At 32.3% G+C, this 18,972-nt stretch overlaps 2 protein-coding genes across 11 annotated transcripts; both read right to left on the bottom strand.

The window, feature by feature from the left end:
• Nucleotides 1-1,079: 1,079 nt before the first annotated feature.
• On the bottom strand, nt 1,080-4,453 carry LOC120077483 (bet1-like SNARE 1-1). 2 transcript variants are annotated; one of them, XM_039031366.1, is made up of 6 exons: nt 4,300-4,453; nt 3,999-4,105; nt 2,418-2,568; nt 1,717-1,773; nt 1,577-1,636; nt 1,080-1,475 (listed from the first exon to the last, which is right to left on the bottom strand). In XM_039031366.1, the coding sequence occupies exons 2-6, from the start codon at nt 4,010-4,012 to the stop codon at nt 1,386-1,388; spliced, it is 372 nt and encodes a 123-aa protein (XP_038887294.1). In that variant the 5' UTR covers nt 4,013-4,105; nt 4,300-4,453; the 3' UTR covers nt 1,080-1,385. The 2 variants fall into 2 exon arrangements, with proteins under 2 accessions (XP_038887294.1, XP_038887295.1); XM_039031367.1 differs by having other exon boundaries at nt 3,999-4,121; nt 4,300-4,407.
• A 2,228-nt stretch (nt 4,454-6,681) lies between these two features.
• Nucleotides 6,682-16,768, bottom strand: LOC120077557 (poly [ADP-ribose] polymerase 1-like). 9 transcript variants are annotated; one of them, XM_039031482.1, is made up of 17 exons: nt 16,411-16,767; nt 15,740-15,789; nt 15,475-15,652; nt 14,404-14,590; nt 14,007-14,304; nt 13,537-13,732; nt 13,305-13,466; nt 13,157-13,217; nt 12,992-13,055; nt 12,684-12,896; nt 8,945-9,051; nt 8,302-8,864; nt 8,135-8,227; nt 7,961-8,062; nt 7,816-7,881; nt 7,525-7,716; nt 6,682-6,874 (listed from the first exon to the last, which is right to left on the bottom strand). In XM_039031482.1, exons 1-16 carry the CDS (start codon nt 16,552-16,554, stop codon nt 7,525-7,527), a joined length of 2,676 nt encoding a protein of 891 aa, XP_038887410.1. In that variant the 5' UTR covers nt 16,555-16,767; the 3' UTR covers nt 6,682-6,874. The 9 variants fall into 9 exon arrangements, 7 of the variants coding, with proteins under 7 accessions (XP_038887410.1, XP_038887409.1, XP_038887408.1 ...); XM_039031481.1 differs by having other exon boundaries at nt 7,525-7,881; nt 8,302-8,514; nt 8,596-8,864; nt 16,411-16,766; XM_039031480.1 differs by having other exon boundaries at nt 7,525-7,881; nt 16,411-16,766.
• Between the last annotated feature and the right edge of the window lie 2,204 nt (nt 16,769-18,972).

The raw sequence follows: 18,972 nt of genomic DNA, 5'->3' as shown, positions 1-18,972 counted from the left end.
TTACCATCTTTGAAGGTGATGAGTCCATTATTCTAATCAAATGACCAAATGGACGACACATGACATTTTGTGATTGGACGAAATTGCTTCTCCAACATTTTAAAGAATAAAATTGAAAAATTACTGAAGATATTTATTAGGCTAAAATAACTTTTTATCCCCTATACTTTGAGAGTTCTTCCATATTAAATTTTTTTTTACTTTCAAATGTCTAATTAACCTATATACTATCTATAAATCTTAACTTTAATCTCTATTACTAATTTATTATTTGTTTTTTTCAAAAACTTTTTATTATTAATTAACACTTCTACTATACGTATCATATTTTCTTGCTAAAAAATTATTATATTTATTTAATCAACCTCGATAAGAGACTAAATTTAAAGTTTATTAAAAATATAGAAACTAAAATTAATCATATAAAAGTACCGAGAGTAAAATTATAGGTTAAATTACAAATATATTCTTTATAATTTGGATAAAATTAGAATTTAATCCATATAATTTATAATTAGAATTTAGTCTCGTGTATGATGAAACCTTCATAAATAGTCCCAATGACATGATTATTTATGAAGATTTTATCAAATCAAATGGACTATTTATGAAGTTTTATCAAATTATAAGGACCAAATTCTTAGCTTTAAAATCATAGAAACTAAATCCTAAATTTTTCCAAACCACAAGGACCAAATTTTAACTTAACCAAGATTAAACAAACTCTAAAATGCGTGGACCAAAATGATATTTTAACTTATTTATCAATTACGCAGATCCTTCTTACAATTGCCACCGACCCTTGAACCCTTGAAACTTGAAAGTTGGAACAGACATCACTTCTGAAGATATTAAAATCACAACAGTAAACAAACTCCAACTTTTGTTCAATATTCTAATAGATATCTACACCAATAAATGTCAAAGTTAAATTGCATTAAAAAAACAAAAACAAAATGGAGATTTTTTAAACAAATGAGAAAATTCAAGGGTGCTTTTGTAATTCGGCCTAGAGAAGAAAGACAAGTTTTCTCTACTCTTTCTTCAGAACATTCTAGCACAGTTGTGAGCTTCATAGCTTGTTTGAATGGTAATCTGGCTTTAAATCAAATAGAGAATATAGGCAAGGCAGAGATATTAAACTCTCAAGTAACAAACTGGTTTGCTGATTATATATCTCTCCCCATCAATGTCTAGCTGAATGGAGAGCAGCAGATGATATTTGGTTTTCAAACTCATTCAACTTTAATTTGGTACAAGCAAACATATTCACACAAGCATCAACAGAACATCTATGCCAAACTTACTGATAGAACTAGGCAGCAATAGTGATCATTGTCTTCTAGGCAAAGCTCGAGTTCTTTCGATATCCAAATGGGGGAGGATTACCTTGTGAGATAGTACACGATGAAGAAAATTGCCACGAAAAGTGCGACTAGTGAAAACATCTTCGGGCTTGACTTGGGATCAAACACCTAAACAGATCAAAATTAATGTAAAAAACGATGAAAAAAAATGTTGAAAGAGAATATCGAAAGAGTGTGGGAATGATTTGTTCTTGAGAAAATGGTCATACCGTCTTGAATCGATCCATAGTGCCTGACAACACTCCTCTTGATGAATCCATATCATTACCCTAAACCAAAACGTGCAAGAAATTTAGTCTCAGTTGATAATAACAGCGAGAACTACATAACACAGTTGAAGTTGACATACCATCCTATCCAGCATCCGGTTATGACTCTCCACCTCTTCATTTATGTCACCTGTCAACTGTTACAATAACATCTTTCACTTCGTATGCAATCCGGGAAAAAATATATATCTAAGGGCAGTTGCAAATATAGCAATCAGGTCCAAATATATTAACAAATATAGTACAGTGCAAAAAAAAATCGCAAATATAACAAGATTTAGATTCAGCTCTCGGAGTCTTTCAGTGATGGACTATATCGTTTAGAGGAGTCTATCACTGATAGATTTTGCTATATTTGCAATTCTTTATAAATGTTGCTATACACTTAATTATTAACCATAAAAGTACTACCTATTGCAATTACCCTTTCTATCTATTAAAAACACATATTTAGTTAAAAATCCCTCTTCTGCTTTAAACAATATAGTATTTTCATCCTTTACATCGTCCAACAATAAATTGCACCATATTCTAGAAGCAAAAATTTGTCATCAACAATAATTGCAGCATATCATAGGTGCAGAATTCATCCTTGACAATAACTGCAGAGCATATTATAGGTGCAAAATTCATTCTCAACAATAATTGCAGCACATTATGCTTGCAGGATTCGTTCTCATTAATAATTGTAGCATATTATAGGTGTATAGTTTTTTCTTTATTCCTACCCAACACTCGAACATCTAAGATTAATGACTGAGACTGGATAAGAAAGTAATACCCTCTTCAACAGGAGGACTCTGTCTTGCAAGCCATCCAATGCTGCTTCATTATCATGCTCCTCAATTTCATGGGAGGAGTAGGAAGATGAAGCCCTGACACCACCCTCCTCAATGCCATCGAAGAGAGCAACCCTATTGTTGCGCAGTTCCCTACACTCCAATAGATCATATTACAAGAACAACCAGCACTTAGGAAGATCAACCTGAAATTCATTTGCTAAACATTGAATTGCTACTGCAAATATATATTCTTCCGTTGGTGGTTAAATAAAAAGGACTTTCGGAACTTCCATTCAACTTTCAAGGGTGAATTGTACTTGGACTAAAAGTTTAACATAAAAGTTGAAAACTAAAGCCCCGTTTACTAATTATTTCGTTTTTTTTATTTTGGTTTTTGAAAATTAAGCCTATTTTCTCCCAATTTTCTACCATCATTAACATCTTTCTTTAAGTACAATAGTTGAATTCTTAACCAAATTTTAAAAACAAAAACAAGTTTTTAAAAAACTATTTTTTTTAGTTTTCAATTGTTGACTTAGGATTAAAAAATATTGGTAAAAAGTAGATAAAAAAGCAAGAAATTTAGAGGTGAAAGGGTGTTTATATGCTTAATTTTCAAAAACTAAAAGCAAAAACCAAATGGTTTCCAAACAGGGCCTAAAGAATTGAGAATTGAAAACCAGTAAATGTCAATATGCATACCACAGTCACTGCCAGAGATCAATTAAGATATAGGAAATGAAGTTCATTTCCAACATAAACATGTCATTAAGATTAATCTATCCTGATAATTCAGGATTTGTAGCCAATTATCCGAAATGTTACAAGGTGTTAATGTTGAATCACTTAACAGTACGACTTATTCAAGTACAGGCACAGAATGTCATAACATAGCATAAAGGGTTAAAATTAGAGATCTTGAATTTCAAGACAATATCAGAATGAAGCATCACAAACAGAATGAAGAAGTGCTTGAAGACGAAAAAAAAATAGAAATTTTCGCATATAGAAAAAATATCCATCTATTTATAGAAATAGCAAAAGAACACTTTAATGATAGATTTCTATCGATTTCTATCACTAATAGAGGCTGATAGACTCCTATCTGCCTCTATCAAAGAAGATTTATATAAATAGTTACCCTTATTTTTCTATTTTTGAAAAACTCAAAAAAAAAAAAAAAAAAAAAAAAACCGGAGCCCTAAAGAATGTATGTGATTATTCTAAAATCACCTGCTAATATATGAAGTATGAACAAGACAAATGAGCTAGAAAAGTACTCTTCAGATGTTGCAATTTTGTAATGCATCAAAAATTAAGCAAGTCTCTAGACTGAACGCTTCTATTCAGTTCAAGAAACGAAACCCTCCTATACCAAATAGATATTCAAATTCATCGAGTCATCCTCCTATCAAGATCAACTAGCCTGTAATAATGCAACACAACCCTGAATCGTAAATGTAAATTTATCACAAACTAATTAAAAACCCAGTAGAATTTCTGAAAAACAATGGCGAACCATGTGGATTTCTTAAGAGAAAATAAACATAAAAGGGAGTATTGAAAGATTCAAGAAAAACCTTCTCGCGTTCATGACTCTCTCGGGACGAAACAGAATCCACGCCCAGGCCTGAACGTTCTTGGATTCGCAATCAAAGACTTCTCGATCTGTTATACAAACGCTTCTCTGTTGAGGAATTGAACTGTATTAGAGTAGAAGTTGATCGGAGACGAGTGAAATTAAGAAAAAGGGATGCAGTGGCGAAGAATCGAGAAGGAAACGGAAGAGAGAATCGAGAATCCAACTACGAAGATCAAAATTGAAAGGGGAATTTGAATTGGAGAAAGATTTAGGAGGAAGGAGGTGGAAGAGAAACGTACCGGAAGAAGTTGTCAGAGCAGCTGAAGCCTGAAAGTTTGAGAAACGACGGAGGAAGACGATCGGCGAATCCTGACGGGGGAGTAGGGATATATATTGAAATTTTATTTCCAAATGTTTTTTTTTTCTTTTAATATATTTTATTGGAGAATTTTGAAATATATAAAAATAAGAAAAGCTACTCCCACAAGCAAATTTTTAATCTTGAGATTATGAGTGTTTTTTTCTATTTCGGTAAATGATTTCACATTTTTTCTATACGTAAAAATTTTTCTATTTTATTTTATTTTTATTTTTATTTTTATTTTTATTCTTATTCTTATTCGTATTCTTATTTTTATTTTTAACAAACATTAATTATTTTTTGGTTAAATTATAAATTTAAGGTCCGTCTACATTGATTTGAGAAAAAAATGTTGTTCAAAATACTCATTTTTATTTAAATATTTTTGATAAAAATAGATTGAAATACACTTAAAAAATTATTTTGAGTGTATACCCTATACTCTAATTTCTTCTAAAATGACTTATTTTTAAAATTAAACTCTTGAAAATATATTTCAAATACATCTTTAGTCTCTAACTTTGAGGTTAATGGTCAATTTGATTATTGAGCTTTCAAAATTACAAGTCTCTAAAGTTTTTAAATTTTTTAAAATTTATGAAACTATTAGATACAAAATTGAAAGTTTAAGTTCTTAATAAAACATAAATTTTAAAATTTTACAAAATTTGAATTTGTTACAAGCTTATTAAACACAATATTAAATTTTTAAAGATAACATTTATTAAAATTTAATGACCAAATAAACACGAACTTCTAAGATTTTTTTTTTGTTTTTTTTTTTAATACTTTTGACCTTTAAGGAGGAAGGTTATGTCAATCATCATTGAATTAAGTTTACTTTGGCTATAAAATTTGTTTGGTCACTCAAATTTTAAATTTTTATAAACATCGAAATTGAAGAACTAAACTTGTGATTAGGCCTTATTTATTTTATGGTAAATTACAATTTTAGTTGCTAAACTTTCATGTTCGAATTAATTTGATCGCTCAACAATAAAAAGTGTTGAGGGTATTTTATTTGAATTAGAAATGTTTAAAATCCCTTGTGTGTTAATTTCAAAACCACTCCCAAATAGGTTTTTGTTCATTTTAGATCAATTTTGATGGTATAAATATCACATTTAAAAATGTAAAACTAAATATTAAAATCATCGTATGAAAAACACTTCTAATAAATTACTTATGGAAAGATATTTCCATTAATAAAGATGTCTCATAAGCTTTTGAAACTTAATTCTTATGTCAAATGGGTACAAATTTTAAAGAATGTGTTTAATTGATTATTGACCTATTCAATATCTTATAAAAATTTATGTACCTACTAGACACAAAATTAAAAGTATAAGCTCTTGTTAAAACACACAATTTAATTCTATAACCCATAGTTGAGTTACTTTCAAACAAATTTGAAGATATAAAAGATCTACTAAATACAAAGTTGAAAATTTAGGAACTCAAATACTTTTAGAAGTTAAGAATTTATTAAATACATAATAACTAAAGATTTATTAGACATTTTTTAAAAGTTTAAAAACTTTATTAACACAAACTTAAAAGTCTTTTTTTTAATTCAACTATGGGAATCGAATCATCTATATTTAAGATGATAATTGATATTTTTATTTAACTAAACTATGAAGAAATTAGCTTATGGACAAATATTTTAGCAAGTAACTATGTTGACTTCATATTTTCAATTGTAAACACAAAAATAGACTTGACATCAAAATCGTAAATTAAAAGAAAAGAAATTAAAGAAATAAAAAGATCATTTCAATTTCTAAATATTAATACATTGACAAAATGAAGAATGCAAAATGTGACGGAGGATAAATTATGAGATGGGGAGTAAATATTAAAATTAGGTTTAATTGATATAAGTTTGGTAAATGGAAATGGATAAGATCAAAAGAAGTCCCAATATAAATAGTCAGTGGATGGGTTGGTTGGACCTGCACTCAGCTAAGGAACTATCCACATTTTATTTATTTATATTTTTTAAAAATATTTTTAATACGATTGGGATAGGAAGATGCAAACTACGGACGTGGTTTCAAACACACATATTTGAGCTATGCTCAGTTGAATAAATTATGAACATCGACCTAGATCAATCAACATAATAATATTCTAATAAAATATTGTTTTCGTTAAGATCTATCCTGACACAATAAAGTACGTCGAGATAGAAGTCTCTATACTAACATTTTGTGCATCGACGGTTCTTATAAAATAGTCCAATGCTAATATTTTTCAATAGGTGGAAGCTATGCCCTGTAATTTTTTAGAATTGTTGTTTCAAAGGTATTAGAACACATTGAATATAACAAAAGTTGATATATTGAAACGTAATAGTACAAAATTATATTCAACACTTAATACACTATAGTCTTGAAAGTGTTGTGTAAGTACAACCAAAAGGGGAAAAAATTAAATTAATCTTAAAGGCTTTTATGCTTCTATTCGTCCATTTTTCCAACAGTAGCTTTGAAGATAGCATAACTATGGACCTGAAAGAGAGAAAAGAAAAGGTTCAAACATAAACTAAAAGTGAAATAAAGGAAAAAAAATGCACAAGAGTTCCCCAAAAAGAATTTAACGTTCCTGGGCGATTCCAATGCGCCCTTTGAACCTACAGCTTAGCCGAAATGAACATAAAAAGTGTCTAAGTGTCTTTCGAATGCACCCACCAAAGCGAGCCAAATGCACTTAACCCTCCCCTCCTGGACCTACGCAAGTGTCTTAAAGGTGCCTACGTGCCCTTTAACGTCAAAAAGTTTGAAAGAGCTTCGAGCATCTAGCCCGCCCCCCGAAACCTACAACGTAACCCATGCCTAATTGTCTTTTGAATGCAAAAATGGATTTCCACGCACCCAAAGCGAGCCAAAGGCACTTCACCCACCCTCTTAGACCTACGCAAGTATCTTAAAGTGCTGCCTACAACACTTTCTTTTATAGATTCACTACATGCATGCAGGTTAGCCAAAATGAACTTGCAAAGAACACACTTAACCCCCCATGTTGAAGTTACATGCACGAAGGGATAATAACCATAAATAAACACTTATTTTTTGTAGATTCACTGCATACATAAATTGGCTATCATTGTAGGATAGCAAAAATAAATTTAGAAAGAAATTGAAGGGAGGCAAAAACATACCTAAGTGTTTGAATGTCCATCCTTTCCCTGCCCTCGCCCCAACATGTTTTGGATTTCAGCCCATCTACCTTCCCACATTGATAATTGACTAGTTAGTGCCACGTTTGTTTCCTTCATATGCTCATAGTTTGCCTTCATCTGTATCATCTCATCTTCCATCTTCTCCATTTTCTTTTCCAACTCTTTTTTGTCCTGTAGGTAAGACGTGACACTGGATGATGAGCTAGGTTTTGGGTTCAAACCAAGGCCTTTAATGTAGCCTGATCGATGACCCAAAACTTGTTTACAAACCTCTACACTGGACATGGGTGTAGGGTCTTCTTGAAATGATGCTTCCATGAGTCTTTGCATTTCTAACTACATTCATAATGGAACGAGGAGTTAAAAGTATAAAGAAATATATAATTTTACACAGATATGATAGAGATGAACTTACATATGCATCTTTGGCATTATTGTTCACCCAACCATCTTTTTCACAAAAATGACTTTGGCGGAACAAATCCACTTGGTCAACATCACGACCCTCTTTTATTTTCTGTAAATCAAATGCACAAAATATTAGTCATAATAATGAAATAAGGTAAAGAATAATGAGTTTGTAGCTCACCATTTCACTTTGCACTTGGACAAATGATTTCGACCCAGTCCGGTGAAGGTAAGGGATTTTCGATCGACTTTTCTTATTTGTCTCCGTTTTTTTCTACAACACTTTTTTATTAGAACAACTAAGTTATATAAGAATATGAGTACAAGAACAAAAATTTATTCACATACCTTCCATTCAGGAGTCTCCCATCTGTTGCATAGAAGATTCCAATCAGTTGCGTCTGTTATCCTTTTAGGTGGACATGCACGGGCTTCTTTTGGGTCCTTAAATCGACGGTAGTGCTTGTACAAATCCGATCTATATTCCTTGAAAGTATTTTGAACTCTTTGTAGGACGTACTTTTTTACATGCTTCTTTCCCACGTCAAAGTCAAAATATGACTGCATAGTCAATAGTAATTGTGCAATCAAACATTTACAAGTTAAATAGTACCCAAAGGCATAAATAAAGCGTAAAGTTACCAACAACTGATCTACAACGAGGTCTCGAACTTCTTTCGATACATCACTCCAATCCTTACAACGCAATGGAATTGTGTTTCGAGCGATGGTACCAATGGCATTACTGAACTTTGTGGCATTTGCACATACTGGTTTCCCAACTTCCTCGTCGATCTCAATCCTGATCCTCCCATGAATATTGACATGTCGGTCCAACTCGAGGTTTCGACTATGCCCTCTTGTCCGCCTTTTTTCTCCTCTCGAGACTTGTCTCGAACATGATCTAGATCCTAAAACAATGGCAAACTTTTATGATTACATAAGAAAATAAGGTTTCAAAGTGTACATGTTTATATGATATAAATTTTACCTGATGCCATTGTCGCATCTCGCTCCGTGGAGGAACCAATAAATGGAGTGTCATCTGCCTGAAGTAATAAGCATGTCTCCTGCTCCTGACCCGAATGTGCCAAGACTCTAGAATCTCATAAAATGTGAACAAAATAAATCTAAACATATATGAGATTTCAACTATAAAATATGAAATTGGGATACATAAGTCATAGTTATTCATTGTTCCAATCATCAGAATCTACATACTGAAGTGAGCTCGGACTATCTTCAGTAGATGCTTCTACATCTTCAGGTTCATCTTTTATAAATCATTATCATCTGGGTATCATACACCCTTTTCAACTAATCTTGACGTTCTAACACAGTGGTCAACATCACCTCTAAATAATGTAGATTCATCGACCTCAATCACACTAGGTACTTCTATCAGCTCCATTTCGTCAATTACCAAGTCTTCAACTTCTGGAACTTCTCATATGTGCTTATTTTGGACAGTTTAAACAACTTTCCAATTACTATCAAGCTTTGGTTTGTTAATAAAGAAATTTTGTTTAGCTTGAGCAGAAAAGATGCAAGGGTCATTCACATACCAAAAATGGGATATGCTGATTAACTTATATCCTAAATCTACAAGTAATTTATTCTTCTTAGCATGAGTCAAACCATTTGCATTTTAAAAGAACAACATGCCTTTCCCAAGTATATTCTTAGTCCAAAACTTCATGCAAGAGACCGTAGTAATTCATGTCATCTCGTTCGGTTTCTCCAAACACCACACTATAAGAAATTTTCTTTTAATAGCATTAGATTATAACATGTTGCACGTACCACAACAAAAGATTTTGAGAAAACAAAAGGATCAGTCAAATATTTTATTTTAGCACCATTATTTTTCTTTCATCTTGATTTTGTTATTCCTCTTCCCCCTCCTTCCCCGAATCTCGCTAGCCCCTTTTCATTTGAAGTCGTGTTACGTTTCCATCTTCTATCAACCCAAAATATTTTGAAAGCCTTAAGCATTGACTAAACCAAGATGCCCCCTTTGTTATAATCTCCATACCATTCGTATTCACCTGCTTACGAGGCAAGCACAAACCAGCATCAACTCAATTGGCCCCTTCCAATTCGACTCATCAATATTTCTCCTCCTCGATGCAAACTACAAAGCACAAACACTTCTAAAATGGCCAAAGTGTCAGTGTCAGATGCCACTTCCACTAAATTCCTCTGCTATATGGACTTTCAGGCACCATTATTTCTTAGGATTTACTTTTATCAGCTTCATTGTTGGTCATCTTATCTATTGTCTTGTTTATGAATTGTATGGATATTTTTTTATATATTTAAATATAAAATTCATAATATGTCAATATTAGCATGTGAGCACGTATGTTTTAAATAAATAAATGTGTCCCTAATATGTTGTGTTCTACTTCACTGGAAATTGACATGTTGCCAAGCCCGTATTGTGTTGTGTCCATGTCACGTGTCAATATCTGTGCTTCTTAGATGACAAATCTCCCTTTGCTTCCCTCTTTATTTGAGGCTTTGTGGCTTGCAATTCGTTTAAGCAAGTTGAACCCTCTCAAAAATTCAACAGAGAACTAATACGACAATGGCTATGAAGCAGGCTGCTACAATGGCAAGGCAATTTGATCTCTTTCCTCCTCTGTAACCTCTTGGACATCACCTCTGCTCAAGCATCTCTGCTCCAAATTAATTTGTCCCTTTAGTTTTTTATTTAGAAATATTGTACCCTCTTTTCTAGTTCATTTTGAAAAAAATGTGGGATGTTAGTCTATTGGCTTTTTATTCTGTTTTAATTCCCTATTGTAAACAATTTGTATCATTTACTTTAGTATCTAATTTGTTATTGCTGGAATAGAAACCCTAGCCTGTGCATCTGCTTGATTAACATGTTTGATCGGTAGATGTTGAAAGATACAAGGTCAGACTGATAGCTAAAAGATTCACTCAGACATATGGAATTGATTATCAAGAAACATTTGCCCCTGTTGCAAAAATTAACTCTATTAGAGTCCTTTTGTCTCTTGTAGTTAATTTAGATTCGCCGTTTTACTAACTTGATGTGAAAAATGCTTTTCTAAATGGTGATCTTGAGGAAGAGGTCTTTATGAGCTTACCACAAGGTTTTGAGAAGGAGCTTGGCTTTAGTAAATTTTGCAAATTAAAAAAATCTCTCTATGATCTTAAACAGTCCCCAAGAGATTAGTTTGAACGTTTTGGAAAAGTTGTGTCCAATTATAGATTTTTTTCAAAGTCAAGCAGAACATACATTATTTTATAAACATTCAGAGAATAATAAAATCTCAATTTTGATTGTTTATGTAGATGATAGTATTCTCACAGGTGATGATGAAGTAGGCTTAGTTGATGTCAAGAACAAACTAGCTTGTGAATTTCAAATTAAGGACTTGGGAACGTTGAAATATTTCCTAGGAATGGAATTTGCAAGATCAAAGAAGGGGATCTTTGTTAACCAAAGAAAGTATGTCCTTGACTTACTTAAAGAAACAAGCTTGCTTGCTTGCAACGTTGCAGCAACTCCTATTGAACCTAATATAGAGCTTCTAGCAGCAAAAGTAGAAGAAATAAAGGCCAAGGAAAGATACTAGAGGCTTGTTGGTAGATTAATTTATGTCTCATACACGTCCTGATATAGCATTTGTTGTGAGCATGGTTAGTCAATTTATGCATGCTCCTGGACCGACTCATTTTGAAGCTGCCTACATAATTTTGAGATATTTGAAAGGGTCTCCTGGAAAAGGTATTTTATTCAAAAGGAATAATCACTTCCAAATAGAAGTCTACATTGATGCAGATTGGGCTGGTACTACAAATAGAAGATCTACCTCTGGTTATTGTTCCTTCGTTGGAGGAAATTTGGTTACTTGGAGAAGAAAAAAAACAAAATGTGGTGGCCAGAAGTAGTGTTGAAGCAGAGTTTAGAGCCTTGACTCATGGAATTTGTGAGGGCATATGGATCAAAAAGATATTGAAGAGTTGAAGATTTCTTTTACTACACCTATACGAATTTATTATGACAATATAGCTGCAATTTCTATTGTCCATAATCCAGTTCTACACGATAGAACAAAACATATTGAGGTTGATAAGCATTTTATTAAAGAATAAATTGAAACAGGAACAATATGTATTCCTTATCTTCCTACATCAGAGCAAATTGCTGACGTGTTAAGTAAAGGCCTTCCAAAAAAACAATTTAACAGATTGATTGACAAGCTAGCTATGGAAGACATCTTCAAACCAGCTTGAGGGGAAGTGTTGAAATTTCTATATTTATATATGAATATTTATTTTTCCTTTATTGTCTTTATTTTTTCCATATTGGTAAAAGGTCTTTCTCCTATATGAGAAGACCAATTAATATTTTTATTCCTCCAATTTCTACAAAAACTTACCAAATAAACAAATATTTGCGAAAATTCTACTAAAAACCCCCTCGAGTCCTAAATCAACTGAATCAATGCCTGACTACCCTTCCTTTTGACCTTTCCCACTCTATTTATAACCGAAATACCCAAACTACTACTATAACTAATTACTAACATACCTTTCATAACCCAATAAAACTCTGATATCATTCCTACCACAATAATATTTTGAAATCTCCCCTTATCCACGTTCGCACACACCCTTTATCATCTACTGGCAAAACAAATATCAGATCCATAGGAAGACAGCTTAGGGTGCAAAGGAGAAAATAAGGATACCTATTAATTCCAGTTGACAAGTATGACATGTTTAAAGGTGTATCCTGCAAGCCTGAAGATTCGTGCACTGCACTTCTCCCTTCCACATTTACGGTCACCAGGCTGGTGGACTCACCAGTGGCTTCAACTTTGTACCTATCATATGGAAGCTTCTTCTGTTTTCTAAAGCAATCTACCAGATACTCTTCCCAAACTATAGGTATCTTCCTCCTCCTGTCCATTGCATCCAGTAACCAAAAGAGACAGAATCGAGAAATCAACTGATTAAGAAAGATACAACTAACACCACAACTAGAAGGATGCTTTACCTTGCCTTCTTGATTTCTGTATTATTTTCATCCACGTCTCCACTCACAACCAAGCAATTAGTATCTGCACTGAATTTTTGTCATTAAAGAAGACTAACATAACATATCTAAAAGAGTTACATGAATACTAACCAAAGAGGTGATAAAAGACGGTAAAGATGATACCTTTCTTTATCTTGGCATGAACAGCTCCACCTTCACCCTCAATTTTTCTCTTCCAATCTCCCTGCACGATTCAAGAAAATGATTTCAACTACATTCTGCACAATGAAAGTAATTTTAAGTATACAAAAGCTGGAATGAAAGATCTTACCATGGAATCTTTTAATCCAGAGAAGGAAACTCTTAGCTCAGCGAAGCTTTCAGCCCTTGATGATTGTGATTGACTATTGGAAGCTTGATTGCCATTGGCACTACCAGTAGATGGCAGTGGCAATAATCGAATGGGTTTTGCACCTACTTGGAATTTAAACCACTGTAAGAGACCATTAGATGTGAAATCATCATTCGTGTTACTTTCATATAAGATTGGTTTTTGCAGAAACCTTGCTAAGATATTGGTTGCCAGTCTCTTCTGGGACTTTCCACTTCCCTTTAAGGCGCTCTGGTTCACGAGTAAAGTAGCTACACTTGCTCCATGCAGACTGATATCTGTGACATAGATACATGCCTCCAGAGTAACGTAGTGAACCAGAACAGATGGGGCATTTTGCAAGTGCTCCAAACATCATACCATCAGCACTAAAAAGACATATATATCAATTAGGAAATGTGCCAGTATTAAAATCAACAAAGAAAAACCTTTTGGTATAGCAAATAAAACGGCAACTACTAATTTAAATATACCTAAGTATCAACTACCTTTCAACAAAATTTGTTCAAGAATTACCATAAGATGCAAGCACAACTTTCATAAAAGAGTAATGCATAGAAAAAGGGCAAGTCCAATACTAGTCTCTCAATAGCAATCAATTCTAAGAAAAGAAAGGGGCAAGACTTGAAGGCAAGAAACTACCAGCGATCACGCAAATCAAGCTCTGATCCTGTTGAATCTTGATCATTAGATTCAAGCATTTCCCGCAACTCTACAGCTGTCACATGCTTTATCAGATCATCTTTTAGTTTCCTTAGTCCTTTACTTTGTGCCTCCAGTTTACTCACTAAATCAGATGAATTTTGAGGGTCTGCTGAAACAATAGCACTTTTCATGGACCTGCTTACAGAAACATCTCCTACAGCCCTAGTAACTTTAGAATTCTGGTCTTCGGCAGTGCCTTTTTTGCGTTTACCAGCTTTTGAAGTTGTCTGTTTCTCTTCAATGATCCACGCACACACATACACGGATGAGTTAATAAATGAATGAGGTTAGAACATCAAACACACTATTTTGCAGATTTACATGAAGGTCATACCATTTTTTTCAGCAGATGGAGGCTTCTTCACCAAGGCACTAACAGCAGCCGGGTCAGAAGGTGGGAGGTTTTGCCAACCGGCCAACTTCTCGACATGGGTAGATGGACATTGTTCAATGTAGCAGTTTGCATGGTACCTAGCCAGGCCCTTGGCCCCTTTACTATCTACGGCAGAGGACAAACGGACCTAGGAAATGTGCCGCAACTAAATCAACATTTTCTTCAACATGTCCATAGACATGGATGACACAATAGAGAAAGAAAATAATAAAATAAATAAGAGAAGTATGTTATGCAAAGCCCCACTGCCCTTAAAAATCCCATTTGGTTTCAGTTTCTAACATCTAAGACCCCTAAATCCTTAAAACAGTATATAAACCCTCTTTGGTTTAGGTTTGAACTTGAATCTGAAAAATCCAAATAAGAAAGACAAGCTACATAAAGGGTTAAAAGTTAAAAGATGTCTAACTATATTCAGATTCAAAGAATGGGATGTTAAGAGTAGATATGTCCAATTTTCCCACGGGGCCTCGCCCCAAAAGGGGCGGAGATTCCCCGATTAGGCAGGGAATGGGGGGAGGGAGTGGGGAAAAGTTCCCCGTGAACTAAATGGGGATGGGACGGGGAATGCATTCCCCGTCCCCGCCCCGATTAGCTTCTACATATTTATTTAGTATAGTTAATCTAATGTTATGTGTTTTATTATTATTATATAAATATTACTTTTAAATTTCAAATTTGATTATTTATCTTTAAATTCAAATTGTTATATAAAAACTAACCATAATAAACAATTAATAATAAACAACTTAGTGATAAAGTTAATTATTTAATTAAAATTTGTTCACATTAGTTATTTAAATTAATTGATTTTAAAAATAAAAAAAAAAGAAGAAAAAGAAAAAGTAACGGGGAAAAATTCCCCGCGAATACCCACGGGGATCCCCGCCCCGATCCCCGTGGAGAATTTCACGGGGATGGAGAATGAAATGGGGAGCGGGATAGGGATTGGCATCCCCACCCCCCACCCCGTGGACACCTTATTTAAGAGAATATGGATAAAAAGGCTACCTCTCCTTTCATAATCTTCTGTTTGCAGTGCTTGCAATTAGCACGTGAAGTTTGTGAAACTTCAATACCACACTCTACAGGCGTAACAGCAACTGCAGCTACACTGTCTTCCACGTATTGTCTGATCTTCTGCTGATCTTCCCATCTCAATAAGTCAAGCCCTTCAACATCATCAATCCTATCATATGGTAAATTTGAACCAATGAGCAAATTTTCCGGATGTTATATATGTATCCATATCGTAAATTAGCATTAGTACACATACGATTTGATCTGCTTTTCTTTCTTCAATATGCAGGCAGCATGATTCCACATCTGGTTCAGAAAAGAAAAATGACCGTATGAACATTAAGAACGTTCAAACTAAAGGTACACACCCACGAATTTAAAAGAATATGTCAAGGAAGATAAAGGGCGTCTAAGTGAGATAGATTCCAATTAACAATCAAACACTAAAATAGATAAATTAAAAGGCATAAGATATGAGAAGACTTAATTCTGACTAGCCGAAAAGAACTGAAAAGGCATTGTTAACTATAAAAAAAAAGCAGCCAGAACTGATAATTAGAGAATTTTACAACCCACCCAAATTGAAATAACTCCCTTCGGAAATTAATTCTTATCCATTTCAAAATACATATAATTGAAATGTCTCCATAAACAAAGGTTTTGAAAAAGCGAAAGTCAGTGAGAGCCAATTCCAAGTGGAAGCAAATGCATATTGTCCAAACGAACAGTTATTAAAAGATGGTGACGAGAATAACCAATAAACTGATACGAAATGAAGAATACGAAGAACATAAACAGAGTTAACGAAAACCTAAACTTGCTCGTGGAGCTAACAAGAAGGGTTATACGAAGAAACCCAGAAATCCAACAGAGAAGTGACACTCAAAAAAGGGGGAAAATGATGAAAGAGGGAAATGGGTGAGTTACAGGCATGAAGCCGTCGAATTGGGTGGCCTGAACCATCTTGCCAAAGCGGAGATTCTCCTTCTGAATGGGATTTTCGCAGGTCTTGCAGGAGGATCGAGAAGATTTGGCATATTCAACCTTCCATGGCTTCTGGGGGTTCGCCATTTTCACCTGAACTCAACAATTTTCATAAAAATACGCCGAAGAACAATCACCCACAATCACAAACATATGTGTAGTTAAGGGATGTGAACGAAATTGAGAATCTTTGACTTTAAAAATGCAATCTTGGTCAGAGAAGACAAGGGGGAGTGAGTGGTGACACCGAGCTTAAAGGAAAGCAGAGTCGGAAGAAAAGTCAGTTAAAATCACTAATCACTTTCAAATATGTATTATATATAATTTTTTTTCTTTTAGAATGAATTGGGTTCTTGAAAATGATTTTGAAATGATATAGAGTCTATTTGATAACATTTTTCTTGTTTCTGTTTTTCATTTTTCTAAAAATTGAATTATTTGATAAAAGTTTCCGTTTTTCATTTTTAAAATTTGATAAACATTTCTAAAAATAGAACCAGATTTGAGAAAGTTGTTTATCCCCGTTCTGTTTCTATTATATATGCTTTAGCTACCAACAAGAATAAAAAATTGCCTTGACAGAGTGCCAAAGAGGCGCCCCTTCTTTAGGGGCATCATTGTCCTGGGTCAAATCCCTACTAAGATAAATTCTTTTTCATTTTATTTTATTTTTTTAATATTTCTCTCTTTTCTATATTAGTTTGATTATATTTCTATTATTTTTCTCTCTTTCTTTATTATTTTTTTATATTTGTATGTTTAATTTAATTTTCAACTTTAAATTTTCCAATATCTAGTTTTATATATTATTTTGATTTTTAAATTTCAACTTTCTACGTATATTTAAATATTTCTAATTTCATTTCAGAAAAAATATTTTTTAAAAAAATTTTAAATTTTGAAATATGCATGTATATTTATCGTTTCAAATTTAAATTTATTATTTATAGTACATTTGGAACTAGTTAGAATTTTACCATCTATAAATTTTGTTTATTAAGACATTCATTTAGTTTCAATTTAATATTATACAACTGAGACATTTACATAATAATATAATTAATTCGAATTTAAGTCAACATTATTTAAGACAAATAATTTGAGTTAGAAATAATTATTGCGAATCAAATTTTAACACCATATAAATGATAGAAACAATTGTACTATAGTTATTAGTTTTTAGGTCAAAACTTATGTGTATTTAATAATGTAAATGTTTTGTAATTATTTTTTATATTTTAAAGCATGTTATATTTTTTTTATTTTACATAATTAAAATATATTTATACTATAAAATAAGAGAAAATGTTATGGAAAAAATTTAAGAAACGAGAAACAAGAAATGATTATCAAATGAGTTTTTGTGTCTGTTTTGTTTTTCAAAAAAACACGGAAACATAAATAGTTATCGAACATATTCCTATTTCTAATTCCTAAAAAATAAGAAACAAGAAACAAGAAATAAGAAACGATAAACGATAATGTTATCAAATGGCCCCTAAACAGATCACTTCTACCTTATTTAAAATCACCTCAAAATATTTTTAAATGTAATTCTCATCATCAAAATTGATTTTGAACATGTTTAAATGTGATTTTTAAAACGGCAAAAGTGATTTTAACAATTTCAGAATCACTCTCAAACATGTCTTTATCCATGATGTGTAATCTGAGAATAGATATTTGAAAACAATATTTAATAAAAGTAGAATTATATAGCATGTTTCCAAATTCGTGTTCGTAGTGAATTCAAAATTTCAATTTTAATTTTAAAAAAATCAAAATAAGTTTAATAATATATTTATAAATCTCAAGATTAATTAGAGTTACTCAGTAAATCTTAGGTTTCATATAAATTATTATTAATTTATTTATGAATTACGCTAAAAAAAAAAAACTGTGTAGGATTATTATGTGGGTTATTTTCAAATGTAAAAAATGAACCAAAATATTTACAAAACAGCAAAATTTCACTGTCTATCTGTGATGATCGCGATAGACCACAATAGACTATTGTCTATATCTATCTGTGTCATGATAAGACACAAATAATATTCTATCACGGATAGACTGTGATATTTTGCTATTATTTGTAAATATTTTCATCAGTTTTGCTATTTAAAATAATTTGCCTTATTATTTTGTAATATCATATTGTAGATATTTTAATTTAATAAAAATAATTGAATTTATATCCTTTTCAAAAAATAATAATAATTGAATTTATAACATGAAATACTATATTAATGTTTTCGTTTTTAATATAATTCTACATTTTAAAATTTCAAATTCTAAATCTAAATACACTCAAACATAAAAACATTGTTTTCAGAGTTTATACTACTTGAATCACATGATCCCAAAACAGTTTTCAAAAATACAATCTACACCGCCTATCAAATGCATATTTAATTTGAAAACATATAACAGAATATAAGCTGTCTATCAAACAAGCTCTTAGAGTTTGAAAAAAAAATGAATACTAACTTTTTGCTCATGTCACAT

This window comes from Benincasa hispida, chromosome 5, assembly GCF_009727055.1.
Source record: "Benincasa hispida cultivar B227 chromosome 5, ASM972705v1, whole genome shotgun sequence".
NCBI classification, from domain to species: Eukaryota; Viridiplantae; Streptophyta; class Magnoliopsida; order Cucurbitales; family Cucurbitaceae; genus Benincasa; species Benincasa hispida.
This window is presented reverse-complemented; position numbering and strand designations above follow the sequence as displayed.

Excerpts from the sequence above, each read along its gene's own strand:
- LOC120077483 (XM_039031366.1), bottom strand. Across the intron at positions 1,774-2,417 it reads GAGTCCTCCTGTTGAAGAGG|TTGACAGGTGACATAAATGA; the intron begins GTATTACTTTCT and ends TTATTGTAACAG. Across the intron at positions 1,637-1,716 it reads ACCGGATGCTGGATAGGATG|GGTAATGATATGGATTCATC; the intron begins GTATGTCAACTT and ends GTTTTGGTTTAG.
- LOC120077557 (XM_039031480.1), bottom strand. The coding sequence starts at position 16,554 with ATGGCGAACCCCCAGAAGCCATGGAAGGTTGAATATGCCAAATCTTCT. Across the intron at positions 15,653-15,739 it reads AAAGAAAAGCAGATCAAATC|GATTGATGATGTTGAAGGGC; the intron begins GTATGTGTACTA and ends ACCATATGATAG. Across the intron at positions 8,865-8,944 it reads AGATGCGACAATGGCATCAG|GATCTAGATCATGTTCGAGA; the intron begins GTAAAATTTATA and ends CCATTGTTTTAG.